Source organism: Penicillium oxalicum, chromosome VI (assembly GCF_001723175.1).
Source record: "Penicillium oxalicum strain HP7-1 chromosome VI, whole genome shotgun sequence".
Lineage (NCBI taxonomy): Eukaryota > Fungi > Ascomycota > Eurotiomycetes > Eurotiales > Aspergillaceae > Penicillium > Penicillium oxalicum.
The window spans coordinates 2,234,461-2,262,426 of NC_064655.1; the positions used below are offsets into that span (position 1 = coordinate 2,234,461).

General features: G+C 51.6%; 9 protein-coding genes and 1 non-coding gene across 10 annotated transcripts; 3 read left to right on the top strand and 7 right to left on the bottom strand.

The window, feature by feature from the left end:
- Positions 1-486: 486 nt before the first annotated feature.
- On the top strand, positions 487-783 carry POX_f08066 (uncharacterized protein; the record flags this gene model as incomplete). Its single annotated transcript, XM_050116849.1, has 2 exons — positions 487-682; positions 737-783. The coding sequence occupies 2 exons, from the start codon at positions 487-489 to the stop codon at positions 781-783; spliced, it is 243 nt and encodes an 80-aa protein (XP_049966988.1).
- Positions 784-2,711: 1,928 nt separating this feature from the next.
- POX_f08067 (uncharacterized protein) lies at positions 2,712-2,861 on the bottom strand (the record flags this gene model as incomplete). Its single annotated transcript, XM_050116850.1, has 1 exon — positions 2,712-2,861. The coding sequence occupies one exon, from the start codon at positions 2,859-2,861 to the stop codon at positions 2,712-2,714; it is 150 nt and encodes a 49-aa protein (XP_049966989.1).
- A 2,977-nt stretch (positions 2,862-5,838) lies between these two features.
- POX_f08068 (uncharacterized protein) lies at positions 5,839-7,302 on the bottom strand (the record flags this gene model as incomplete). Its single annotated transcript, XM_050116851.1, has 1 exon — positions 5,839-7,302. One exon carries the CDS (start codon positions 7,300-7,302, stop codon positions 5,839-5,841), a length of 1,464 nt encoding a protein of 487 aa, XP_049966990.1.
- Positions 7,303-7,917: 615 nt separating this feature from the next.
- Positions 7,918-7,991, bottom strand: POX_tR153. Its single transcript has one exon. It is a non-coding gene; the product is annotated as a tRNA-Asn (tRNA).
- Positions 7,992-9,268: 1,277 nt separating this feature from the next.
- POX_f08069 (putative phospholipid-transporting ATPase DNF3) lies at positions 9,269-14,269 on the bottom strand (the record flags this gene model as incomplete). The annotated part of the gene is made up of 1 exon (XM_050116852.1): positions 9,269-14,269. One exon carries the CDS (start codon positions 14,267-14,269, stop codon positions 9,269-9,271), a length of 5,001 nt encoding a protein of 1,666 aa, XP_049966991.1.
- Positions 14,270-16,447: 2,178 nt separating this feature from the next.
- Positions 16,448-18,444, bottom strand: POX_f08070 (uncharacterized protein; the record flags this gene model as incomplete). Its single annotated transcript, XM_050116853.1, has 4 exons — positions 16,448-16,855; positions 16,922-16,989; positions 17,061-17,964; positions 18,112-18,444. The coding sequence occupies 4 exons, from the start codon at positions 18,442-18,444 to the stop codon at positions 16,448-16,450; spliced, it is 1,713 nt and encodes a 570-aa protein (XP_049966992.1).
- A 264-nt stretch (positions 18,445-18,708) lies between these two features.
- On the bottom strand, positions 18,709-19,147 carry POX_f08071 (uncharacterized protein; the record flags this gene model as incomplete). Its single annotated transcript, XM_050116854.1, has 3 exons — positions 18,709-18,783; positions 18,847-19,017; positions 19,142-19,147. 3 exons carry the CDS (start codon positions 19,145-19,147, stop codon positions 18,709-18,711), a joined length of 252 nt encoding a protein of 83 aa, XP_049966993.1.
- Positions 19,148-20,947: 1,800 nt separating this feature from the next.
- Positions 20,948-22,339, top strand: POX_f08072 (uncharacterized protein; the record flags this gene model as incomplete). The annotated part of the gene is made up of 1 exon (XM_050116855.1): positions 20,948-22,339. One exon carries the CDS (start codon positions 20,948-20,950, stop codon positions 22,337-22,339), a length of 1,392 nt encoding a protein of 463 aa, XP_049966994.1.
- Positions 22,340-23,054: 715 nt separating this feature from the next.
- Positions 23,055-25,220, bottom strand: POX_f08073 (uncharacterized protein; the record flags this gene model as incomplete). The annotated part of the gene is made up of 4 exons (XM_050116856.1): positions 23,055-24,267; positions 24,342-24,486; positions 24,561-24,831; positions 24,900-25,220. 4 exons carry the CDS (start codon positions 25,218-25,220, stop codon positions 23,055-23,057), a joined length of 1,950 nt encoding a protein of 649 aa, XP_049966995.1.
- A 1,733-nt stretch (positions 25,221-26,953) lies between these two features.
- On the top strand, positions 26,954-27,407 carry POX_f08074 (uncharacterized protein; the record flags this gene model as incomplete). The annotated part of the gene is made up of 2 exons (XM_050116857.1): positions 26,954-27,275; positions 27,322-27,407. The coding sequence occupies 2 exons, from the start codon at positions 26,954-26,956 to the stop codon at positions 27,405-27,407; spliced, it is 408 nt and encodes a 135-aa protein (XP_049966996.1).
- Positions 27,408-27,966: the final 559 nt, after the last annotated feature.

Sequence of the window (27,966 nt, forward strand, 5' to 3'; positions counted from 1 at the left end):
ATTACACGACAGTGTGTCGGCGGAACACAGCTTTGACCGAGGCGCGAAAAGTACCATTGCCATTCGAAAAAGCAGTAGAATACAGGTACAGTATACCCAATCACCTACCACTCCTCTGTGAACTTTCGACCGACCAGTCACCGGTCCTCCTCAAGGTGGACGGCTACACAACGTCTTCTACCAACCGATCAGAGCGAATCTCGTCTTATTGCAGACGAACATAAGACATCAGGTGGGCCCCGTCTTAGCTCCGGTAATTAAACACTCAACCGCGCCCCCACTAGTCAGCGAGGCGCCCCAATTCTCCACGCTCGTGGCTTGTAGGAGAAACGGTGTCATGATCGCACATTGTACAGAGTGTACATTGTACAGCAACTCCTGGCGATACGTTTTGGCCCGATTACATCAATCTGTGCTCCTGGTTAGACAGAAAGACACCATCAATTGAGATAGGAAAAAAAAAAGGTTCTAGGCTGGAGATCCCAAATGAATACGCCACACGGCGATAGTGAGGCAAAACATGCGTCCGACGGAGCCTATTTCCACGTGATGTTCATTCCTGAAATTCCTCCAGCTTCATCTCCATCCCGAGCTTCACCTGCAGCTCCGGCTTCGGCTCTGACCCTTTACAGTAGTGCTGCCGCTCCGCTTCTGCCACGCCGAATGGGATCGTTCCGGATTGGTAAGCCCAGTCCCCGTCTAGGGCCCAGTGCCCAGTGCCCACAGCTTAATTTAGGCATGGAACACGCCAAGCCTTCTCCCGTCCTTCTAGCGTGCTTCTAGAAGAGAAACAGAAGCTCCATAGAAGGAAATCAGGTCTCCACATGAAGCAGAAAACCCACAAAAAATCAATTCGTCACTCTGCCCCAATCTGCCAACCTGGCCGTTTTGATCTCTCCTCTCGGACTCCAGGAAGCTCCCCTTCCCAAGGTAGCGCGGCCGGACAAAACGGAGATCCCAAATTTAAGCAAACAGTGGGACCTTTGTCACTCTCCCCCTTCCCATTCCCCACGCCGTCTCGATCTCTCTACACTGCACTGGATCCTCTTCACCATCTTTCCCGCCGGCCCTCGAGTCGGTCTACGATCTCTTCACCGATCGTGTACATGGAGGGGATGGGTCTACCTTGCATCGGCACTTTTACCAGATTGTGGCCTTTTTTGTGTGTGATCTCGGAATCCCTCGTCTGCCGACTCTTGTATCCACTCTAGGATGCAGTGAACGTACCGCATCGGATTGTGGCACCGCGGTGGCCATGTCATCGTCGTTCTGTCCACACCCTCCCACACGGTTCAGTCCACAATCACCGCCCCGGTGGATCGTCAAGACTCGGTTCATCCACGGTGCGAGTCATGAGGGAAAAGACTGCTGGTGTTTACAGGTGATCCGCGATTACCGATCAAAGTACCGAGTGGGAAGTCCAGTACTGCGGTACAATTAGTTGAGCACAGTAGATGTGGATTCTGGTGGCTTTTGATATTCTTCGTTCTTTTACCTAGCGACCCGGATCACGGCGCCAGGCCGATCACTCTCTGATAGAAGTGAGGATCAGGGTAATCCCGTTCGCTAGCGAGCTAGATCCCAGTCGGGAGGTGTATGAGTACTTGCATAAATCGTAAAGTGTTCGACAGGCGCAGGCAATCGCTTATGTTATCTGATTCCTGAGGTCAGCTGCAAAAGAATACCGCTCAGGGCTGGAATAGACTTCTTCAAAGTCTTGCGGCTTCGTCAGGCCACTATCAGGGTATTATCTTTTTTTTTTGCGTCAGAAAGGCGCGTGCCTTCCTTGCCAATACCCGAGATCCGATTGAGATTAGTGCACGATCGCAGGTTGTCAGTCTCAGGGCTGAGCTCCAGATTGCGGCTGAGGCCTCACTTTCTCATGAAGAGCTAGGACTTTCTGTACAGCCGCAAACTGAAGGAGGCGCTCACTGTGGCTGAGCTTCACCGACAGTAGGGCAAACTCTTTCTTCCCATGTCTTGCGTAATGCCTGCTCTTTTGAACACACAAATTTCAAGTATGAATTTGTTTTTGTTTTTTTTTTTTTTGAATTTCTCTCCTGCACAACCGAGTATGGCATTTTAATTTGGGACTGAGAGAGCCATCGAAGCAATCACACTTAGTCCTCGCGAGGGAAGACATGGATTCCTTGTATTAGATCTCGAGTCTAGACCTAGACGTTCCTATTTCTCCGAGACAATCTTATGATCTCGGCGGGTACTCGCCTGGGAATATGGCTTGATTGAGGTTGAGAGTGTTAATGTCTAAATCAAAAGAGTGAGGCGCTCACTCCAACCCCAATGGGATGTCATACTAGCCGACCGTTGAAACTACTGTATAGCCAGGGCGGACCGATTGTTCCGGGTAGCCTTTGCCCGAAAGTATAATTCGAGAAATTGAGCGTATGGACAAGATTGCATCTCATAAAAGGATCTCATCTACCCTGGTGACGCGAGGGTTGAAAGGATGTGCAGATTAATCTTAATCAAATCCGAGAATATACTTTCCGAAGATTCCGAGTGCCATGTGAGTCTTGGATTCCCTTGTTACTGAGAGATTATTTCGAATAGCTTCAATCCTTCATTGTTTTTGATAATTCCCAAGCTGTAAAAGCTGCGGCGGTTTTGATCTTGGACCAGCCAAGGAAGTGCCTCAAATATCAGGTATGATATAAATCAGCTGCATGGACCCAATCTATAGGTGCACTGGTCTACGATACGTGGACATACTGCCCATCTGCATACCCATTTCGAGCCTCTTTATAAACCAAGTGAGTCGGACGCAGATCATCGATATTCCGCCTCTGTCCGGAGCTCCACAATCCTTCCGAATTGCGCGCACGAGTCGCGTCCTGACGCATCAGAGAGTCCCACTGTGGATGTGGCTGAGACGTACGAAGGGGGATGGGCTTGGCTCCATTTCCCACACGTTTCCAATTCAAGCCTCAGGAGGGTCTATTTACATATTTACAGTATTTTATATTATTTTCTACTTTTCATTTTCGAATTTATCCGCATTGGGTGGTGGGGGCGACAAGTGTCCAGGAGCTATTTCTAGAACGTAAAGCTGGATAACACCCCTTTTCTGAGAAAGGAATTTGAAACGAAATCCCGGGGGACTGGAGGCCATGAGACGATTGGGGAGGGTCTCACGATAAATACATTCAAGTACAGACAATTAAACATTCTATGTAAACTGTAGTAGGGGGTTTCTTTGAACTTTGATCGTAGTGTGTTTCGTCCCCCTCCCCCCCCCCCCCCCTGGTTTATACCTAAAGTACCAACCGGGTAAGGTTGAAGCGGTCCGTATGGTAAGTAATAGGAGATTGGACTTTGATATACAGTATGTACTTTTTTTCTTCTACTGGCGAAAGGTTCAAGATAGTATGGTTCCAGTGGTACTCCCACAAGTGCCACTGCCTACTTGACTGTACCACTATCATATCCCAGCCGTGCCTGAATGCCCGATCCACGCTTCTGCTATCATTGTGAACCAATCCCACGGCCGATTTAGCTGGCATCAGCCGCAAAAGGGTCCCACCGGTGCCAGTGATCTATCCCGTGTTCAATCTGCCGTACCAACCGAATAGCAGAAAAGACGATCACATACTACCCATTCTTCTCAAGGATTCAAACCCCCTCGACTCCATTCTTCAAAAAAGTTCAACAAATCCCAGCACTCGAAAATCATCTCCGCCCGGGCGCGCACGCGCTTGGACCAAGAACCACATGGGCAAGATGCAAGATCCAAGAAGTTTCCAAGAACCTTCTAGGCTGGAAACAGCCCCCGACCCAATGATGTCACTGGGGAAATTAGACAAGACACCGAAGAGGATCCTGGCGATAATCATGTCACGCGCGCACTGCATCCCATGGAACTGTGGCTTTCGGGGGCTATCCTGCCTAGCATCGACTGTTGACCGGTTCGTTGGGGGCTTTTTATTATTTATTATTTTTTTGCAAAAAGAAATTCGTTTGCTCTCTCTCTAGATGACGAGTCTCGCGGGTCCGAGTCGACGCCGTGAAGATCGAGTTCGTGTCTCGGTGGAATATCAATGATTAGTCTCTCTCTCTCTTTTTTTTGCCCTTGGCTCTCTGCTGTATGTTCCCACCAATTTTTATTCCCAAGCGACATCGGATATGGACCCATTCAAAACACACCAGAAGTGTCCCGAGACGGATGCAATGGCCGACGATTCACGGTACCGGCTCCACCTCATCTGCGAATTCAAAAGCTTTCTACTGAATGCTGGGCTCTCTTCACTCAACATACACCACTTGTATGTTCCGTTCCACACGAGGCGCGGGGCTGCCTCGGCTGTATCTTTTTTTTCTTCCAGCGCCAAACGCGGCTTTGGTGGAAATTATTCTTTCTTTTTTTGTCCCCCCCCCCCCCCCCCCGGGGGGGTTGGGGGATTTAGTTCCGTCCAGTGTGGTTGGACGCGGTTTGATGCGCTTATCGGGTCCATGGAGGTATGCAGGTGTATAAGTAAGAGACGGGATACTACCTAGGTACTTGAGCAGTATGAGCATGGTGAATACCATTCGTGGAAGGGATGGGTCGACAGTACGGAGGATTCGTATTTGGGTTTGAGTGGGAAATCTGGAAAGCGGGTGAGTATGAGAGGTGAAGACTGGGGATTTTGTTTGTGATAATCGTATTTGGGGTCTACTTCCTTCGAGGATGAATCCCGATGATCTCATATGAAAAAGAGTATGCTTTCACAATACATGGACAGTAGATATTGTAAAAGGATATAAGATATCACATAGTTGATGTGATTATCTTATAATAAAAGATATATTTCAATAGAACAATCCTTATACACCAGACATCTCGCATAGCAGAGGTCAATCCCTTGAGCCCGAGAGACTTGAAGACTTAACTATATAGCCCCGGGGGAAACAAAAAAAATCAATCTTATAGAGTAATGTAGGTCCAAGGTCCAGTGCTCGAATAATTACACCCTCTATATTCAGGCGGGGTCGACGGCAGGTCATACTACTTACTTTTTGATTACCTCAGCTGATATTTCTCCATTCTCACCTCATATCTTCATCCAGGATAATCATATCCCTATATTCATGGAAAACTCAAGTAATATGCCTACCTGACTAGAGAAATGGAATCCTCATCACTCTGATTGATATCCGTAATCAGACACAAAAGATACTGAAACTGATGTATTCAATCACTCATCTTGACTGAAATAAACACTGTCTACTGCAAATCTAAACTTTCTTCATATATACATTTCATATCGGGCCATCATAAGGTAGGCATCAGCATCAAGTCTGCTGTCAAAAAGACTTCCTTGACGTGTGGTCCACCCTCTTCGTTTTTTCCAGACTTTGATAAACGTGGCCCCTCGATACGCATGTGTGTAGGATCAGACATGGCTGGAATTCTATACCTGAAGGGTCTCGAACCTGAATTGTCTATTGCATATGACTCGAGGAAAAGTCCAGACCTGCTCAGTAAAAGCGCGGACCTGTTACACATAGGGCCACCGACCTGAAAGAACAGCCGGAGATAGGAAAAAGGGAAAGGGAATAGTTTGATTGCGCCGAGCCTGGAAAAAATCGTGATAAACCCGTCGTATCAATGAGTAGGTCATAAAGAACGTAAGAAAGTAAAAAGGCAATAGAAAGAGCAACATGAAGGGCACATCTATAGCGACACTCTTGGCCCATCAAAAGACCAACTTATACGGCATGAACGACTCTTCTTCCTGAAAGCCCCATATGTACAGAGGAAGGTGTTGTGATATGGTACATTTACTGACTTGGTAGAGCCAGCGAATCTTAGACAGGACCTGCAGGACACCACGACATTACTCATTTCTGCCAAATGAGCTCAAAGATCTGGTCCCCCTGGGTCTTATCACGCAAGATATACCACTGCGTGACCCGGCCATCTGTTTCGATTCGCGAGTCTGTCAACAGGAAACTCTTTTTATGCTCATCTTTGCGACGAATCGGGCCCAGTTCGTGTAGGTACGACTCCACCGTTGCGCCGTTGAGCGGATTCCACGTCATCTCCACACTGATATCATCCGGCCCCGGAGGAAATCCATACTGAACGACTGAGTACCCATTCGTCAAAAACCAGCCATCGCTGAACTGCCACTGCCGTAGTAGACAGGACGGACCGCATATCTCAGAGATGACGCTCAGTTTCGGCATGTCCATGTGGAACCAGGATTTCCAATGATGAACAGACAGAGGCTGCTCGCGACCCGATTCAAAGAAGCCCGAGGCATCGTCCAAGAGATCGAGTTGACGGAGACGGTGATCCACGGTTAATCTCGTGGTGGTGTGTTCGTAGATACAATGGGCGATGCGACGATCTCCAGTCCAAGTCATCTGCTCACAGACGTCGTACACGGCACCGAGAGCAGACAATAAGGGCCGAGAGAGAAAAACACCCGCTCCTCCAAACGCCATGATGCCAAATTGACTGATTTGCGGTATCCCCTCGCTTAACCCGCCAATGTACATAAGCTTTGTGTGATCATACTCGCTGAGCGCCGTGACCAAGGCGGGCATGGATAGGAAAAATGTGTCATCATCGATGATGCACGCCCACTTGGTTTGCTCGCGCAGGTTCTTCTCCAACAGATGTACCAGCGCAAAATACCGATGCAGGTAATCATCATTGGACTTGGTGACGATCAGATTGATCCCCATCGAGTCCGCTCGGGCCTTGACATAGGCGATTCCCTTCTTTGTATCAGGCTCAGACTCCATCGGTTCAACAATGGCAAAGATTCGCGTGCGAGTGTATCCTGCCCAGTGCACGAATTGATCGAGAGATTCGTTCAGCCGCGAGATCGAGGTCGCCACACCGAAATCAATATGAGACGCATCGGCCATTTTGGGCGGATGCGGAGTGACGACCGTAAGCGGCGCAGGAATCGTGCAGCCGTCGCGCGGCTCGTCGGGGCGATCAGCATTCCCTGCGCTGCGCTTATTGACATCAAACAAAGGCTGGTCCATCTGCTGTCGCATCGGGACCGGATCGTCTGAAAAGGTGACCGTCACATGTCGCCGGGTATATTGAGCCAATTTCTCCACGCCAAGATGCTCCAGTAATTGCAGGTCAATCTCACACTTGACGTTTGGAGAGATGGTGAAATTGGACTGGACGGGTATTGGATCGGCGACGGGCTCTTCATTCCTCCGCGATGGCCATAGCAGGACCACAACACTGATGACCGCGATAAAAGCGATCGCGAAGCGCGCAATCTTCCTCCAGGCCCACGAGGCGGAGACCAGGCCATCTCCGCCCTTCAACAACATTGTGTTCGCGAGGGTGGTCGCGCCTCGTATCTCGAGCTCGTGTTTGGGGAAAGGGAGGTTCGCTCGTGCTTCTGCGTGGAGAATCGTTCCCTGACTACGTACGGCACAACGGGCTGCGGGAGAGCGAAAAAGTGGACGGTTACGTCGATGGTTGCGCAATCAACTGTGACTCAGCTTCATAAGCAATATATGAATTCACGGAGCGACCTTCTTGTCCGGTGTCTCGGCATTGCAGGAGCGATCCTCGTGGATGCCGTAGAGCGTACAACTGGAACTCTGGAGGCACATTGGAACGAAGGGGTTTTGTTTTGCCTGCGGGAAGTCCACCGGCATGTCAAAAGGCGGAGATGGCGCCCGGCGGTCCGGCGCCGAGAGGCTGTTCGGGGGGGGGCGCTTGGCAAGGCTTTGACCAGGAAAGGCTGACCTTATCTGGACTGGGCGGAGCGCAAGTGGATGAAATTTGCTCCAATTGCTGTTTCTAGATGGGAAAAATCACAAGGTTCCATGTGTTTGACTCCCTGCTACAAACACATAAAATGAATTAAAAGTGCCGACTCTCATCCATAGGCTCCCCGGCAAAAGAAGGACTGGAGAGTGTCAAAAGACAAAAAGTAGCGTCCCCGGGAAGGCTCGAACTTCCAACCTCCTGATTAACAGTCAGACGCGCTAGCCGATTGCGCCACGGAGACGGCTGATGTAATCTAGGAAATAAATCTTGTATATAATTGTAGAAAACCTCCCGCAGCGACCCAAGTGTTGCCCATATCTTCCTCCGAATGAAATCCTGGGCAACATTTAGGCAGGTGATGCCCTCGGCGTTTTACAGTCATTACATGTCATCGACTAACAGTAATTCCCAGGTTTGACTGGGCTCTATCGAGCTGAGATGATCTCAAGACTAGATCATATAAATAAATAGAATTTCTCGTGTGCGGAGGATGATTGCAGCTGGAAGCTCTTATATATATCAACGTCCATGCAGCTCCCGCCTGACAAACCTAGTCACCTGCACGAAAGGTACACTGGCCACACCAAATCAGCGTTACCTCATCCACTGAGCTATGCTGTAGATATCTCTGTTCAATGTATCCATCAGCCTGGACAGAACTGGACAGCAGGGTTCAAATATCTGATCGACGAGAGAGTACATCTAAGGCTATGGAGTAGAGGATTTAAGGAGCAGCACTTAGACCTGGCGCTGTGACTGAGATGGTCCGCTTGCTTCCTCCAGGTTTCAGAACATCTACCATCTGCAAGTCTCCAGGGTGCTGTCCATCCATTTAAAACACTCAATGTAAGAACCTGAATTGCGCCCGTCGCTTCCAGGGCATACCTGATAGGTCGGCGGAGGTACCAGGTACTGTACGCCATACCGTGCGGACTACTAGACCAGCCACCCCTGGAAGGCGGCCAGGACCAAGCAGGCCGAGCTTACATACAGATTTAATCCAACAATGTACGGTGAATGTTCTCAATTCGACTCAATCCACGCGATCACTATATACAATATCCAGTCAGGGCGGGGCGAGAGATAAAAGAGATAGCAAGGATGTGAGAACACCCCAAAGTAAGGCCTCCAGAGCAAAGGAGCACAAGTAATGAACAAGCAAGAACCGGACTCCTAGAAGAGTCGGGGTATCAATGACCAGGAAGCAACACATCAAATGCACCAGATGAAAAACACGGGAGATTTCGAGGGGGAGGGGGAGAGGGAGAGGGGAATCACAAAAAGGGTGGTAAGACAAAGAAAAGAAAGGCTGGAGTACCAAAAAAAACAAACTCCAAATCAACATATGAGTGAGTCCATCGTGGACATGCTCGTGGTCACAATGATCCGAAACGAGGACATGCTTGGGAAAAAAAAATCAAAGACACGCTAAAGGGCAGAGTAGACAAAACCCCAAACCGAATCAAAACAAGAACAAGAGCAGGGAGGGACAACGACACAATGCAGTCCTTTACCACCTCACTTTAAATTGCCCTTTCGAATCGAACCAAATCCTCGACTGAACAACTCGTGGATCTCGACAGATCGACGCGGCGCACATGACTCTGTCGGGGACACAATCTCGGCCTGGGCGGGATGATCGCCACCGACGGGGCCACTGTGACTGGCGGGGACGCTACCGCTGGCATTTGAAGAGGACCCCTCCAACTCGACTTCATACGCAAAGGGCTTTGTATCGGTCATCACACGAGGCCGCGACAACAGCTCTTGGACGTGTTGCTCGCGAGCATTCGCCTCGTGAAGCTCATCGATTTCGCGTGCGATTTCAAGCGAGGATTTCTTTGTGCCGCGGTCCCAGCCTTGCTGCAGCTCCGAAGCGGAAGCCTCCTCGAAGCGTTTGCGGATTTCCAAATCCTGCTCGTACTCCTGGAAGACGTCGACATCTGTGGGTAAGAAGAAGGTGCGCAGAGTGGAGACCGTGAGTTCGAAGAGGAGGACAGCCGCGACGGAAAGAAGGAGGACAACCCAGAAGAGGAGATTGTGTCCAACGTGGTGGAGGAAATTGCTTGGGACCGCGTAGACGCCCTTGCCGGAGGACATTTTGTATTGCTCCGAGAGAATCATGTTCCACAAGAACCAGCCGCCGACGGAGATGATGACAACGGCAAGGGACAGCCAAGTCTTATTGTGAACCTCCAGCACTTGCAACTTGATGTTGATGACGGCAATGCAGGCACTGAAAGTGAGAAGGCCAAGAGAAAACGTATCGATACCGGATGGGTTGATTTGAACCATGCCGAAGAGCCCATACATGGTGAAGAAGATGATCATGGCTTCGCAAACAGCCATCAACGTCCAACCAAGATAGAGTCGAATGTTGAACCCACCGTTTCGTTGACCCTTGGTGTAGAGTTCCGGCACCGCAAGCAAGGTCGACGCAGACAGATCCTTGGTGAAGATTCCGAGGAAGATGACACAGAGTGAAGTGAACAGCGTATTGAACATACTCAAACTCCACGGCTCGTACAGGGAGGTACCCGTGTATCCGTTCCAACGCTGGTACAACGCCTGCGTGAGATAGAAAAGCATCTCTTTCCAAAAAGTACCCAGGGTGTACTTGCAAGCGCGCATGTAGTTCCATCGACCGTGCACCAGTAGCAATTTCAGGAGGAAGCGGAATTGGGCGATCGAGTAATCCGAGATACGAGCGGCCTGCAGTCCTTCTTTGCCGGTAATGCCGATACCCACGTGAGCTTCCTGAATCATGGCAATATCGTTGGCACCATCGCCAATAGCCAAAGTGATCGAATCGTTGACACGCGTACGAATGGACTTGACCAAGAAGGCCTTTTGCTTGGGACTAGCTCGACAGCAAATGACCGAATCAACACGAACGGCGAGCTGGAAGAATTGTTCCCGAACAACATCGTCGGCCTCAATTTCGGACAATGTCTGACCATCGACGACCACGACGGAATGCGCCACTTTGTTGTGGATCAAGTCGGACGTGAGATCAACAATCGTCTCCGGCACGTCTCCATTTTCATGATCAAGAATGGTCAACGTAGAGTAATCCTTGACCAGCCGACACGAGTGTCCAACATTGATCGCCGTCTCTCGCTTGTCGCCGGTCAACATCCACAATTTGATGTTGGCACGACGCAGCTTGTCAATGGCCTCCGGGACGCCCTTTTGCAATTTGTCCTCGATTGCGGTTGCGCCCGTGAGCTCGAGCTGGGTCTCAATCTGCTCCCCAACCTCCTCAATCTTCTGCTGTCGATCCACAAGACTGGTGCAAGCATCCTGAAAGGCGGTCTTCCAGGTCCGATACGTAGACTCATCCAGGAACCGATGCCCATATAGCAAAGTGCGGAGTCCGTCTGTGGCAAAATCGTTCAGATGCTGGAAACAGCGCTCAAAGACAGCGGCCTCATCCACGACGAGAGCTTCCTCCACCAAGTCACCATCCTCTTCCTCCTCGTGGTGCGAACTGCCAGAATCAGAAAGAGCCGTGGAGTTACGACCCAGTTGCGCCGACGGTCGAGGACTGTAGTAAATACTTTCACTCTCCCGATTGGGCGCCCTCCCGTCGTTTTCACGATCACGAAGCCACAGATCGATGCTTTCGCGAACAGAGGCAGCGTGATGGCCGGAAATCGACGAACGGCGATGAGCAAAGCTCGGTCGGCTCATGCTGGGTCGACTGAGGCTGTTTCGGACGCCGCTATCTTTGCGGCTATGGTATTCGCTGTTTCGTCGGATCACCGAGTTGGCTTCGACAGCCTTGCGCCGGCTTGCCCGACGCTCGATCTCCGTTGCCTTCTCATGGGCCAGCTCAGCTTTCTTCAGCAAACGCATCAAGACGGTATCTGCGCCCTTGCAGAATAGGCAAATCCGTTGATCGGGCATGCGAACCACGACTGACATGCGCTTTCGGGCGCTGGAGAATTCAATGACATCCATGACTTCGTAAGTCTCATCGACAGCCGACTCGCCAACGCCATTCGGGTAAGTGCGAATAGTGAGGGTGTTTGCTTGCCGATCAGTTACCAAGTAGCCCAGCTCTTGCGCAGCCATCACGAGAGCCAACTCGTCGGGTGAGGCAGCCTGAAACGACACCTCGCCACTCTCCTCATCTTCCTCGGGGATGCACGTGTGACACAGAGCCATGGCCAGGAGAAGAAGCTTGGCTTTCCGTGCAAAGACGGTGAATGGCTTACGCTGGATATACTCCAGCATCTCGATCGTGCGATAAGGGACCGAACGTCCATTTCGACGCGCCTGTTCGGCACTCGCAGAGACATTGGAAGGTCGAGCAAGACTGGTACGCATGTCGGAGGCTGTCGATTTTCGCCCCGCTGCTTTCTTCCCCTTGGCACTGCGCTTCTTGTGGATGAGCTTCTCGCCCTCCCGGGCAGCTTCTTCCTGCAGATCCAAATCGTGTAACCAGGCGGTACCCGCCACACTCATTTTGCGGAATCGCATAGAATTATTCGTCAAAGTGCCGGTCTTGTCTGAGAAAATGTAGCTCACCTGGCCCAGCTCCTCGTTGATAGTTGACGTGCGCGCTTCCAGAGGCGTGTCGGTCTCGGGATCGTACATGTCAATGTCGTTCAAGAGGAGCATCTGCACCACCTTGACGATTTCCATGCTCACGTACAGAGAGATGGGAATCATGGTATTGAACATGATCAGGAACGAGGTGAACACAGGTCCGTAGGAGACATTTGCGTCGCTGATGTACCAGGAGTAGCGTTCCACATCCTGTGCCCAAAACTTGTAGGCAATCGTACAGGCAACGGCGAGGGTGACCACCAAAAGCACGATGATCACGACGACACGGTTGACCTTGCCTTGCAGAGCAGGTTTCTTGATGCGGGGATTCTTGTTGGCGTTCATGCGGATCTTGCACTCTTCGCCCGTATAGATCACCATACCGGTTACGTTGTCCGTGTTGCGAAGAATGCTACCCCGATACACGATTTCGTTGTTGGTCAAGGGAAGCTTTTCTTGGCCATTCACAGTGACATGGCCGTCGAATTTGTACAAGTCGATGTTGGGATCCTCCACCACAAAGTGCAAGGAATTGCAGACCATCTCATCGACCGTGGCGCACACCTTTGCAACGGCTGGACAGGGTTGCTTGTTCTTCAGGTTTGTCTCTCCGTCCAGAGCCATCGTCTCGATGTACGCCACTCCATTGGGACCGTCTGCGTGAAGGAGGGCGAAATCGGCGGGAACGGGCTGATCACGTTCCAGCTTGATAACATCCCCAACTCGAATATCTTGCCATTTGACTTGTACCCAGTCATGTGCACCCGTGGCAACAGAAGCACCATCCAAAACGGGCGCCTGACCGGGACGAAGCACCCACGCAAAGCGATTGTTCTCCTCCTTATCCAGGCGGTATCGGCGCCAATCATCGAATCCTTCCTTGCCCATGGAGATACCAACGAAAATCAACAGGGGAACAAAGGTGGTGAACGTTCCTGTCGTACTCAGCCCGGGAATCATCTGCAGGATGGCGACGATCAAGAAATAAAAATTGGCCAATTTGGTGAACTGGGCGAACAATTGCCGGGGGAAGAAACTCCAGAAACTGTACCGACTTGATCGGATCCAATTGGCACAGTAGGGCTTGCCGGTGCGTTCGTCAGTCAGCGTTTCCACGAGAGATGGGTTGAGATCAATGTGTCGGCCATCTTTCGTTGGTGGTATATCCTTGATGCGGAGAATGAATCGCTGGACCGCGGTCACCATTGCCTCTGCACGGGTGACGAGCGCAGTTGTGGCGGCCTTCTGTTTGGCCCACTTATCCTGCGCAGAGGCTGTGTACCATTCCTTGGTCGGCACATCCGAGCGCGAAGAAGGATACTTGGAAGTCTCATCCTTGATCCATTCTACTGTAGCCGTTGGCGTGGAACTCAATTCATTCTCCGCAGCCTTGGAAGACGAGCCGTCCACTGCCTTGGTTGCGACAGAAATTCCATCCTCGGGAGTACTCCATGTCCCAATTCTGGCCTCGCTCAACTCGACGCCGGAGGTCTCGTCCTGCGTCTGAAAGGTCTTGTTGAAGATACTGCGTCGGAGGGAATAGCCACGATTTCGCGATCGTGATCGGCCCGCGGCCGAATCCGGGCTGACGGGGGAGATGGGCGAAAGCGCCGTGGCGCCCAGTGGTGCCGCATTCGGAGGTGATAGGGGGGACGTCGGGGATCGTCCTGAGAGAAGAGTCGACGGGGGCGCCAGCGCCGTGTCGATGGTGAGTCCTCGTGGGCCGGGCCTTCGATCGGTGGAGGACGATGCTGATGGATGCTGGGGAGGTGTGACGGTCGGCTCGTCGGTTGAAAAGCGCACGTGGTACTGCTGCGACGAGCGATCGCCGGCAGCAGCATTCCCGGGCAGGTTCTGTGACGAGGCAAGAGATGACCGGCGCATGGGATCCGATAGAGGTGAATGATGATGTTGACCTGCTGAATGAGAGATATCATCCAGAGGCTCGCCCTTGGAGCTCGCCATGACGGACGACGGTGCCTGCTGCAGAACACAGGCTGGTGACGATCACTGCTTGTTCTTGCTGTTCCACCCGACCGGAGATTTGCGATTGATGACGCAAGGTGATACTGAGACGCCGAGTTGGTGAATGACGAGACGACTGGTCATCCTTTGATCAAGTCATGAACGCCGTCCGAGAAGAAACAAAAAAAATCCCATTCAAAGCCGTGCGGTCGTCTGGGGTAAGATGAATCCTTGAAAGTGAAGTTGTGGTTCGACGGTCGCAAATCCAAAAGATCCAGCGACGAGGAGGTTGCGTGCCAAGCGAACTACAGCACTCGCCACAACCAATTCTCTCACGGCGTTTGTGATCTCGACAAGGCTAGCCGGATGATTAATTCGAAGGGCAATCTGACAAGAAAGGGAAAAAGAGGGAAAAGCCAGAGTCGCGAGGCGACTGTATACATACAACAAGCGGGGTGGGGGGCTCACTTCCACTGGAGGTGGCCAGACCGGATGCGGCAAGATGCCCGAAAGCAATCAAGCAGACCTTTTTTGGGTTCCTCGTGAGTACTGCGAGCGTGGAGTGTAGTCTATGGTAAGACAGTCAAGACTCAAGATTGATGCCTGGTGCAAATGTGCAGACAGGAGGTCGTCGACCGGGCAAGATCCTCTCCAAGCACGATGGAAATGTCTGAAGAAGTGAAACGAGGAAAAAATCTCGTTGCCTAAGAATTTTCAAGGCAAAAACTGAAACCCGGTTCAGGAACTTTCTCGACCACCGTTGGACAACCCTGGAGAAAGGATGTCGGGGCGTACAGCAAGTACCGATACACCCCAAGTCGGACGGTACGGCGTTTCGAGGGACCACGACTCGGGAGAGTCAGTACCTGTACATCAACCTTGAGCCCTTCGGCCTCCGCCCCAAAGTCAAAATGGCCAGAAGCGCCTGCGTGTGTCCGGTTCGATCTTTGGCTGGTTCTCAAAGTCGAGCTGGGGAGGCGAATGTGGAGCACGTGGAAAGAGTTTAGGTTGAGGTGGAGCCGGCAACACGCAAGATGGAGAACCCAACTTCCACTCACCGGCACGGCGTCCAGACGAGAATAGCAGCCGCTGGAGCACAGCCTCCTCGCATCTCCATGGTTCGACGATGGATTCACAGAGCCCTGGAGCCTCTTGAGCCTCTTGAGCCCACCGAGACACTCACTTGATCATCCCCACTGTCCACAATGGTCGACCTTGGGACTTTTGGACCTCGGGGTCATGGTTGAGAGACAGTACTGTTGTACACTCGACACGAAAGCATACCGAGAAGCCCACTACTTATCTTTCAAAGTACATGTGTAACCTTTTCTGTCGGTGAGTTCCAGACATTCGATGATTTCAAGGCAGTTTGCACTCCCTGCCCAAGTCCACCCGTCCTGCCACCAATTGACTCATCAGAATCGAGGCCTTTGTGTCATGTAAAAGGTTGGTAACGCCTCCACAAAATGCTCCTTTTCCAAAACTTGACCCATATGTAGATTATCTTCACAGACGTGCCCGGCCAAATCATCGGAATCATCAAAATATCATATTCTGCGACTTGTCCACTATCACAACAGGCCGTGGTTACAGAGGGACGGGACTCCCTTCAGGAAGCCCATCAAATGGCTTATGTGTACGGTACCAACGCATGCCGGGAAAATGCCCGCCTGAAGCATACCACGACGGAACAACACTCTCGTAGCAAAGCAAAGTGTCGATGACCCGGGCCTGGACGAGGCTCACTGTGCTCGTTCATGTTTAGTTGGAGAGGTGAAATCGCACGAATAAGGAAGAGAGGGGCACAAACGAGATTTCATCAATTCCATCTATTCGAGTAGAGGAATGCGTCCATTGTGTCCTGCAATCTCGATAGACGACTACGTAGATAGGATCGATCAAACAGTACAGTAGAAAAGAGAGAAGGAGGGAGACAAAGAGAGGATTGCAAGACAATGTGCATCTCCCAGCCTCGAATCATGATGATCATAATGAAAGAAACAAGATCTGGTCAATGGACCAGCCGCCAAGCTTGGGGGGACATGTCACGTAAGCATGCTCCCATAATGAGATCGTTTTCAGTCCCACTGCGTCGGCTCCCCACCATAAAATTTCATCGTCTGCACTCGCGTCGCTTTCATATCACTGCTACTGAGCCCTCGCTCACACGCGCCAGAACTAGTAACGCCGGGGTGGCTGTCCATAACCCCCCGAAGGAGGATACCCGCCGGGTCCCCCCGGGGGTGGTGGCCCACCGTAGCCACCTCCGTAGGACTGAGGTTGACCATAGCCCGGACTCGGTCCGCGGTTGGCATTCGGGTAAGGAGGTTGTTGTTGTTGCTGCTGCGGGGGATAACCAGGCTGTTGGCCGTACGATTGGGCCGGGTAGCCCTGCGGAGGATAGCCCTGGGGAGGACCGCCGTAGGAGCCGCCCTGTGGGGGAGGAGGACCCTGACCATAACCACCGCCCCCATACTGTCCGGGAGGGGGACCGGGGGGAGGGCCGCCGGGCCCACCACGTCGGTTGGTCCTTTCATCTTTGGTGTCGTAGGAGCTGTCGATCGCACCGAGCATAAGTTTGGCGCACTGCAATGAGGGCGAGGAGTTAGCATTGCTAAAAAAAAAAAGAATCGGGCACAATTCAAGACGTACCCAGAGTTCCCGAGTCAAGTGCACGGGCGGGTTGGCCCGAGCCATCTCGTCCTGCTCCACCTCAAAGTCTGCAAAGGAGATTCCATCAGTACCAGTCAAGCAGTCAAATCAGGGAGCGAGTGTTCCTTGAATCACGTACTGGATGTGCAGTCAATCAATTGGCCGATTTCGGCGTCCTCGTCCAGATCTGACAAAAAGTCGCGCGCGCGCGTGTCATTGCCTACCTGGGAGAACTGGAAGGAGACAGCCCCCGCGGTGTACTGCGCGCGCTGAACCTCGTTGATGGCGTAGCTGATGGTGTCCCGCACGGTGCTGTGGGCCTCACCGGCAGGCTGGCCGTCCGTGATGGTGATGATCAACACAGGCTTCTGCAGACGACCGGATCGGACCGGCCCGACCACCAGGGGGTCAACCACCTTCTGACGGAGGCTGGTGCCCAGGGGCGTCAAACCGGAGAACCGGACACGCGAGACCAGTCGTTCGACATCATCCGGATTCTTGATGCCGTGACCCTCCTCGGCCGAGTTCATGAAGCGCACTTCAATCCCATCTCGGTCAAAGTTGGACGCAACGGTGGCCACGATTCCCAGAATCTGTCGGAGTTGTTCCTTGCGCAGACCCTTTTCTTCAAATTCGATCGAGCCGCTGTCATCCACGTACAGGATGGTGTCGAACAGGGCCAGCTTCATCAGGTCGGTCGCCACCTCCATGGGCACATTGAGTTCGTGGACGATGCGCTGCAGGCGAGAAGGAGCTTCATTGGCGAGGAATTGAACGAGCCCCTCGAGGGCGGGAGAGCCCGGGGGATAGAATCGCTGCAGCTGCTTCTCCCGAATGGTGTCTTCCAGCACCCGACGATACGCATCGACTTGCTGCGGGGTGGCCGGACCGCCTTGAGCACCTTGGGGTCCAGGAGCACCTCCGGGAGGTCCATACTGACCACCGGGACCGCCTGGGGGACCGTAGGATTGTCCACCGGGAGGTCCGGGGGAGGGTGCAGGATGACCATAGGGTGCTCCTTGGGGTGGGTACGGGGGCTGGTTCTGTAAATGATGGTCAGCCGCGTTGAGCGAAAATGTCGATCAAAGTCTGATCAGTCTCTCAGGTAGTGGTGAACGTGGCAACAGCAGCAATCAAAAAGCACAGACGTGGTATCAAGGGGCGTGGGACATGACGAGGGTGGATTGTACATAGGGAGACTGCGGAGGCTGTCCCGGATAGGGCGAGTGTGATCCGGAATAGGGTGGCTGTTGAGGCGAGTATGGTGGCTGCTGTCCCGGATAAGGTGATGCAGCCGATCCGTAGGGCTGACCGGGGGGCGGGCGGCGGGGGAGGACGATTGTAGCCCTGCGACGGTTGCTGCTGCTGCTGCTGCTGTTGCTGGGGTGCGGGGTATCCGGGCGGCTGCTGCGGAGGGGGCCGTGAGTACGGGGCGGGGGGGAGGCATTGTTGTATGGCTGATATGAGGGAGTGGATGAGCTGCCATATGGAGGTTGACCATATGGATAAGAAGGACCCGACATGGTGGATGGTGGATGGTGACGAAAGTGTTGACGGTCTCCCGCTGGTTGGGGGTGATAATCCGTGGATGGCGGATGACGGGAGAAAGGAAAGAGAAAAAGTAACACCAAAAAAAAAGGAAAAGGGAGAAATAAGCCAGAGGATGGAGGGGAGTTCGGTGGGTCACGAGGGACCAACGGAAAGAGGAGTTCAGAAGATGAAGGAACACACAGGGTCAGGGAAAAATGAAAAGAAAGGCAGATATGATTGACGGCGCAAGAAAAAGGTCAAGAACCTACCGATGCCTGAGGTGCAGGAGATCCCGGGTATGCCTGGTACGGAGACGATGGTTGCGGCGGCTGCTGGAGAGAAAGCTCGTCATTAGCGGGCAGTCCTTGAAGATGACGTCGCGAGAACCAACTTACGTGGCCACCGGGTCGGAGAGCTGATGGAGGAGGAGGACCACCGGTATAGCCAGCGGGAGGTGCACCGCTGTAGGCACCAGAATTACTGCCTGAATGCGACGACATGGCTGGATTTTGCTGGTTCTGCTGATTCTGCTGGTTCTGCTGTGCAGCGGCGAGCTTTGCGGCAAACTAGTGGGAGGGAAGACAGGACAGGCGGGGTCAGTGATGTTGCGAGGGAGGAAAAAAAAGGATAACCTCGAAAAAGGGCAAGGAAGAGAAAAAGGGTGTGTGGATTGGAAAGGAAACGACTTACACCCATTGCGAACGGAATCACGAAGATTGTGACTGTTCAGAAAGGTTTACAAGAGAGATGCGAAGTCGCTGTCAGAAAGGAGATAAAAAGGGGAGAGAGAGAGAGCCAGGTGACGCCAGCTGATGGGGACAGCATCACCGGACGTGGACCTGGAGGGGCTGAGCGGAGGCTGAGAGGGCGTACCCACGTTGGTGTACACTTTCGTGCAGCTTCTCGAGGGTGGGGCGGTTGGCAGTGGATCCACCGAGAATGAAGTTAAAAAAAACATATAGAAGATGACAGACACGCTTCTCTGGACAAGTTTGTCGGAGTGGGTAGGTCGGATGAAGAGACGTGATGATCGTGTTATCTAGATACCTCCTCATGGGGGGTCCAAATGGATCAACTGTATGTGACTGTCTGGGTAGTCGAAGAAAGACTGTATCAAGTAGTAAGTAGGTTGGAGGGCAGTGTCGCTCGTCTGAGGTGTTCGAGAGACTTGTCGGCATGAGTAATCTCCAAATGAGTGGAAGATAGAGACCGTCCTGCTCGAGGATCACACCCTCACAGCCAAAAAAAAGAATCACATGTCCGGCCGTTGGAGAAGAGACACAACATGACTGGAGCCAGATGCTGGCCTAGTCTGTATCAATGCTATCATATAGGATACCCATCCAGACCTCTGTGGTCACAAGCACGGCCCTTTCAGCAGCTGACTGCTCAAAGGAGGTGGGCCTTGCTACGCCGAGGTGCATATCTCACCCCAGACGGTGGACTCCTGGTCAGTTCATGACTCGCATTCGGAGCTCGGAACCTCTTTGACGCAGGAAGATCCTCAGGCCCACAGAGGCTCCACAGTTCACACGAACTTTTCCAGAAGCCGATGGGACGGGGCCAAGTACCGCGCCAAGAGCTCTGGTGAGGCAGACAGATGTTCATAGACAGGAAAAAGAGTCCAGCAAGCAGTGGATCATCACCGATAACTCCCCCGTCTCGGTGATGTCCTTGTTTGTTCTGAGCTGGAGCCAGTTCTGTCGCTCAGGCAGACCATCGGCAACCTTTCCACGTCTACTGTCTACGGGCTACTGAAGACGAGCTGGCGACTGGCCCGAGATCCGAGATCCTCAGTATAGTACCTCCAATACTTGTCGAGTTTGCTGGATCTTTCCCCACGTCTCTCGTCTCGGTCAGACCTCCCAACTACCCTGACTAAGAATGCACGCCGTTGCTTTGGGATCTTGGCCCTCTGGGATCGAGGCGTCCCGCCACACCCGTCCGGATACGCCAAATGATTCTCTCTATCGTGGCCGGTGAGTAAAAGAAGATGCGGCCCCCATCTCTTCCATTGGGGGCAGAACGAGTCAAAGCAAGGCCATGGAAGCTTGGTGATGTCACCCATTGGAGAGCTTGAACGATGAAAGCTACCCGCGATAAGCGACAATCGCAATGTCAGGAGATGAGAGAGAGACGAGTGGCTCGACAGTCTTTTGGGATAGCAAGCCACATCCAATTGAGGGAAGACTTGTGGCAAAGTGACACTTTTTTTTCTTTTATTTAGACTCGGTTTTTGCCTGGTGAAGGTTGTTTCCCGGGACTCTTTCAATGACTAAGGTTATTTTTGTCCTTTTTTTTTTGCTGTACAAGCTGGTTGCTCAACCTTGAACCATTCGCTGTTCCTCCCTTGACCGCTACATGATACTCTCATACCTATTTGTATTCTCATCCTCATTCCGACGCCGAACATTTCTTTAATTTATTTCAGAGAAAGGTAACGAGAATCACCGAGTGCATCTCCAAATTCTCGATACAGCAATTCTCAATTCCCCCATGGCGACCACGGTGCTAAGCGTGGGAATCCTGGGTCTTACTCCGGCCACGGAGCCAATTTATGTGGGCGTTCTATCCTCGCTCACCACATGCTACACACTCGCCATCGTCCACACCGACAACAAAGACCTTGTATACACGAGCTCATGGAAAGAGCCTTCTACCCCTCTACGCATCACCACGGTTCCCGACGACGTGATCAAGGATTCCAACGTCAATCTCATCATTAATCTGTTGCCCTTTCGTCAAAATGAGATCTACACCATTGCCGCCCTGCGAGCCGGCAAACATGTCATGGTCCGAACTCCCCTCAGTCTGAGCACACACAGCCTTGATCAGATCCGACATGCCTGCAAAGAGCAGCACAGCACAGCGAGTGAATCAAAGGGTCCACGCCCTCAGTTCTTCATCAGTTGCGCCCGTCGCTATGCACCTTGTTTCACCGACATTTTTCAAAAGGAACTCGCCCGTCTCGAGAAGATCCATTATGTCCGGTGCAGAAACATTACCGGATCGCATCCGACGATGAGTAACTCCCTACACCAGTCCGGCAACACCGTTTCGACCACCGATATCAATACTGACGGTCCACCCAACAACTCTTCTCATCGCGAATCATCCTTGGTTCATCGTCCACTGCCCCCGCGAATGCACGCTCTCCTCGCCGATATCTTCGGACCCAACGTCGAATCAACTGCAGACCGTGAGGCTCTCTGTCATTTCATCGGCACATCCGGCAGTCATGATTTCTCCCTGATCCAAGAATGTCTCGGGTTCCCCGACGCAGTGTCCCACGTCTCGATCATCAAGCCCTTTTACAACGCCATGTTTCACTACAAGGGCGGTTCCGCGCCTGGTGGGGCAAATGCACCGTACACCTTGTTCTACGAGGCCGGTGTGGATGGTGTGCCGAGGTCGGATGCGCACTTGACAGTTTACGGGCCAAACAAGACAATCACGTTTAGCTATGAATTGGACTCGCTGACACCAGGGAAGATGGGTGATTCGGCGGTGGCGAGGGTGATTGTGGAGGAATTTGAAGTTGAAGCTGAAGCTGGAGATAGGAAGAAGCAACATTTGCTGAATGAGGCTCAAATGATGAACGGCCGCGCTCACGGCGATGGTGACTCCCGCCTCAAACGTACCGAGTACGTCAACACCGCCCGAGAAGTCTACGAACAAGAGTTTCTGGCCGTGCATGCGCAACTCACTGCCCATATCCGGGTGGATACCCAGGCCAATGCCAATGCTCGTGCCCAGAATGGAAGTGACAATACCAAGGTCCGGGCCAAGACCAGCGTGGATGATGCCTTGGATGATTTGAAAATGATGCATATGATCTTTGACCATTACGATCGCCAGTGCGGTACTATTCGGACGCCGTTGGGTTGATGAGAACATCGGTGAGCTCCGATGAACGGTGATTGGTTTCTATCTATACTTGGATGTCTTTTTTCCATCTTTTTTTTACTTTTCAACTTTCTATAACCCTTTTATATCCTCTTTGTCTTTTGACTATTTTCAATTATTATTTCATATTACGTTATAGTCTATTTCTTTGCTCTCTTTCTCCATGCCCTTCTCTCTTCTTATCATACATCATCGCCTCCAATGCCCTTTGTACTTGAATCAAATATCGATCTGGAATTCTTGTTGTGGACAGAATGATGAATATGCCCAGTACATTTGTTCTTTGTGCTTTCCTTTTTGGGCTCAGTAACTATATCCGTCATTGAACAGACATTACAATCTATTCTAGTGATTACCCGGTGGAATCACCCTTGACGTAGAGTGGCGGACTAAGTACTGCCACGTTGATACACGTACTTGCCCTAGACATTCCATCACTGAGCTGCATGTATTGAGCATGACCCTCACTTACCCGGGCAAAGAAGAAGAGCAGATTCTCGGGCTGGAACTTGACCTAGGCCCTTCTAGAGCATTTACATTTATGTGATTTGAGAGAAAAAAAAAGAGGCCCAAATTTCTTTTCGGAAGAAATGGTACGTTTCGCCCTTGGCTCCACTGCAGTACTACCCAGACTTGTTTATTAGACATCACCAAGTCGGAGAAACACACTAGTCCACATTCCCTGAACTTGTCATCTTTACCGCTTCCCCTTCTTCTTGTTCTTCTTCGAGCTTGCACCTCCACCTCCACTGGTCTTTTGAGGCACACTGGCAGATACCTCCTCGGTCTTCTCACTCACTGGTCCACCCTGTGTCCGATCAGCAGCACGCTGCTTATTCTTCTTACCCTTGGGGCGGTAAGATGATCGGTCTCGCAGAGGCAGCCAGCGTTCCGGATCAGCCTTCTTCTCAGGGTCATAATCCTTGGGAAGACGGGACTTGCGCACCCGCTTGGCGACCCCACGGCCTTCCTTATCGGCGGCAGTTCGCTTGCGGGCGCCGGCAATCGCAGCGGCAGCCGCGGCGGCCGCGGATGCTGAAGGCATGATGCCTGCAGATTCTAACGCAGACACGTCAATGTCTGCTGTCAGCTCATTGACTTCGGGAAGCTGCTCGAGCTGCGATTCCACCTGTGAGTAATTCAGAGTGGCTTGGGATGCGACGAAGCCGGCGATAGCGACCTCATCGTGGGAGTCTTGCTGGTACAAGCCCTTGAACAGCTCACTTGCGGTGACAAGATCGGCTTGCTCGTCCGAATGGAGGAGAGAGGTGGCTGCGGCGCGGAGAAGAGAGGCAGGTGCATTGGCCTTGGTGCGCCAGTAAGTAGCAGCTTGTGCGAGAGCACCTCGGATCTGAAGCTTCCGACCCTCGAGCTGGTACAAGGAAACAAGAGCACTCAACAGACCAGGGTTGTAACGGGCCTCCTGGTCTGCTTCGGAGATGGATTCCTCAAGAGCTCGCAATGACTGCTCCATGGTTGTAATGGCAGAGGTGGTGTTGCCCTCGTTGACGTAGAGCTGGACGACTGTGAGGAGCAGCCCGAGGTCCTTTGGTCGGCGCTCAAGCAAGGGGAGGATCTTCTTCAAGGCCTTCTGGCCAGTTTGACCCTCTGCTTGCGCAGCGGCATTGTACACGGATAGGAGATTGATATTGGCAGCTGTGGATGGACAAGGGCTCTTGGAAAGAACCTTATTCGTAGATCGAATGATGCCGTCGTATTTCTGAACGAGAAGGTCGGTGGCATGAGAGTTGCCCATCAGAATATTGTCTTGGAAGCCGAAAAGACGGTCATTGTTGATAGATCCAGGGGTCTCATGAAGAGCTTTATAGAGGATAAAGGGGTTGACGTTGGTCTGACGAGCGAGAACAATGTTGTTTCGGGCAATCTTCTTCGTAGACAGCTCGGGAATACTATCCGTGCGAAGGCAGTAATTAGCACTTCCATCCACACTCCGTTCAGCTCCCACGAATTAAATATTACTCACTCATCTACTGCGATTTCCTGAAGCAAAGCCTCTGCTTGCTCTGTCTTGCCTAGCCGAAGAAGGACATATAGGTATTGAACAGCAATGGGTAGCAACTCAGCCGCACGGTCCTCTGGTGTCAAATCCTCAGATGTTTCGCAGATATCTAGAGACTATTGTTAACCACGGAAAGCAAAGCGTATGTTTGAAAAAAAAGTCGAGGCGATCTGGGAGGCTCACTTTTCGCGCGGTTAAGAAGAACCTCGCCTTGCGCGAATTCGCCCTTGGCAATGCTCAAGCAAGCTGCATTGTACGCCGTCTCGAAAGACTCGAGATCCTCCCTCGAAGGGCGCTGGTGACGAACATATTCTGGCTCCCCTTTCCACTGGAGTTGCGCGTCCGTGGCCCACGAATTGATACCGAGGTCGTTTGCCTCGTGCTGTGCAGCTTCGTCTTTGTACAATTGTTCGTATAAATCTGCGGCGCGGCGGAATTTCTCAGCTCGGTAAGTCTGATAAAGTTGAGTTCAAGTATTAGCGCAATCAGCCGTTTGAGAAAGGTTGGATTATCCATCCGTACCACTTGGGCCTCCAGATGTTGAGCGCCCCTCCCCGCTCTGCAGGTGGTGATGACATCCAAAGCCTCGTCGAGCTTCCCACACTTGTACAGCGCATATGCATACTCGACAGCGGCCGCTTTCTTCAGCGCATCGCCTGCACCCTCGAAAACTCGCAGAGCATCGTCAAATCGGTCGAGCTTGAGCAGAGCAATCGCTTTGATGTGTTGAGCTGTCTGGTCGTTCTTGGATTTTTTGAGAGCCTCATTACAGGACTTGAGAACCTCCTCATGGTCGTCAATCGTAGCGCGCTGGAGAAGCGAGCTCAGCGACTGGGCAACCATAATGTGTGTGAGTTCGAGCTGATGATTTGCCTCTCGGAGATTCGACCACTGCGGTGATTTCGTGGAGAACCGCCCCCCGGTGGGATGGCGGTACCGCCTTTCAGCCTGAGGCCGAAAGAACATCTAGTCTTTCTTAACCTTTCAGCCTCAGGCACCAGACAACTTTGTGGAGACGTCCTCCGGCTGACCTCGTGATACTGCTCTTCGTGTATACTTTTTTTTTTTTTACAATGATCCGAATAGATATCTTACAAAATGAGTCCATTCATAGGAAGCGAAGATTGAACACCGTATAGGTAGGGGCGAAGGAGTCTCAACACACCTCGAGTATGATTATCTGTCTGTTCAACTTTCCAAGCCTCACATTGCCTCACTTAATGGGGCTCTGTCTCGTGGCGAGGTGAACAATACCTACCTCAACCGCATTTGTCTACAGAATCATCTTTAATATCACATTAGTAACGACACGACCAGGAACACATTTAGAGAGGCCGTTGTATAATAATCGTAAACTTGGGCCAGTGCGTCAAATTGTCAGAGCGCATGTCAAAAGAGTCTTGACTGTGCGAACGAGACGAAAAGAACGGCTTGGGAGAAACAAGGAGCAGGGATAGCTGTCCCAGCCGAACAAAATAACTTTTTTCTCTTGATGTTTGTAAATTGACCGACTTAAGATGTGCATATGCACCAAGCATCAAGGGACAAGCTTCGGTCGAAAGATCAATTTTCTTCTCCCCTTGGGTATCACAAGGGGCTAAAGGACCCAAACAGTTGCTTCAACAACAGCGTTACGTGAGGAATTTATTTACCAATCGACTTGATTTCCAAGACCTGATGGAATGTCGCTTTGTGTGTGAATCAAAATGATTAGTGCACTGCCATGAGCTGACGTTGGCACCGCGTCTTCGTTTTAATTCAAGATTGCACTAATTGAATCAAGCACGCCAATGTCACCTTTTATGGTCTTGATTTTGGTCCAGGCGCTCAGTTAAGCGAATATTCTCTACAGCATAGGCAAAGCCTTCAGGCAGTGACTTGGCCGAGGAGGAAACCACCTGAAGGACAAACCAACAACAAGTCGAATTTCCCGTTTGTCGCCGTTTGATTCAAATGTCAGCTTCATCCAGGTCTGGTTTGAAATACGAGATTTCTGCAGGTCAACTGAAATACAACGTGGTGGCTGCAGATACTCATGCACCCCTGGGTGGGGCCATGTCACTTCAAGATTCGACTGATGAGGAAAAACCCAGCGACTCTAGACGACTTACACCAATCAGCTTCATTCACGGAACCTAAGCGATCAGAGTATTCGACCACCACACCAACGCTAGACTCGAGTCAGGAGCTTTGGCACTATGGAAGATAAACCCGTTGAAAGTTGCCTGTCAAAGGACTGAGATATGTCGATGCACCACCCCACTCTGCAGCAGTTTGTTGGCCTGTGTCAATCGACCACCTCGGCGAACTTTTCATGTCGATTGAGACTTGGCCAATGAGAGCTGTAACTTACGTGAGACTCGAGAGAGATCTATACTAGTAAGTGCCGATGGGTAAGTATTGCAGGATCCATGATGGAGGTCACTTATCCGTGCGGTGCGGACAGCGGCGAGGATAAATAGCGTTGAGGTTGCCCCCCTTTCTGGGCGATGTAGGACTCGACATCTGAGAACTGCGACTGAAGGTCCCCCGAGATATTTTCCGTTCTCGAAAAGCTACCTTTCAAATCCTCCAAAATGAGATTCTTCGGCACCATTCCCTTCTTCATCGGCATGGCCCTGTCGCAGAGCATCGAGATTGGGTTGCCCGCTCCTAATCAACGATTGTCCAAGGGAGCCAACGTGACGGTTCAGATTCAACGCCCAAACAATCAGAGTGGCTCAAAAGAGATGGCTGTCGCCATTGGAATCTATTCCTGTCCCACCTCCGAGTGCTTCACCCCGGATGAAACTATGGGGACTATCCTTTACGTTGGCTCGTTCGACCCCAAATACCACGAATTCAATCTTCCGCCTTATCAAAACTTTACCGTCAAGTTGCCATCTGATCTGGGCGCGGGTAGAGCCCACATCAACATCGCACATGCTACGCTAATTGGGATTAGTGAACAAAGTCCCGGAATATCTTTTTGTACCGTTGAGTGTTGACATTTCTGGTCGATTTCTAGGTTTCACTCAGTCCCTATCTTGAGACGATGAATCGAACGGTGGTGGTGATCTAGAGGCCAATGAGTGAAAATTCCCCATCGTGCAGTAATGAGGATTGCGGTTCCCACGCTAGAAGTTTTTGTGAGATGATTTTATTGAAGGGGGGGAGGGGGGACGCCGAAAAACTTAGGTTTCAATTCTATCTTTCGCGGTCATACCTAGCATTGGGTAGTCTGTAAATTGGATCTTTTTTTCCACCAAATCTTTACGTGCGCCTCGTTGTGCTTGATGGTCTAGGTGCAAGGTGTGGTCTGCTGGCCAAGCCTCTAAACAAATGCGTTCGCTGGGTATAAAAGTACTTGAACTCTAGAGATGTAGGTTGGCCCTCAGACGTGACTGCAGTAAAATCTGCATAGGAGACACCCTGCATGTACAGCTTTCAGCTTTGCCGTCTACTATGATTATCCCATCAGGTTACTACAGGCTCACGAAAACGTCGAACAATGATTGCCGATATTTTCGCTTAAAGTAGAGGGCCACAAGCGACTTGAATATCGTCTTCATTTGCATTTGACAGGCTTAGCTTGGGCAATGTCACCTAA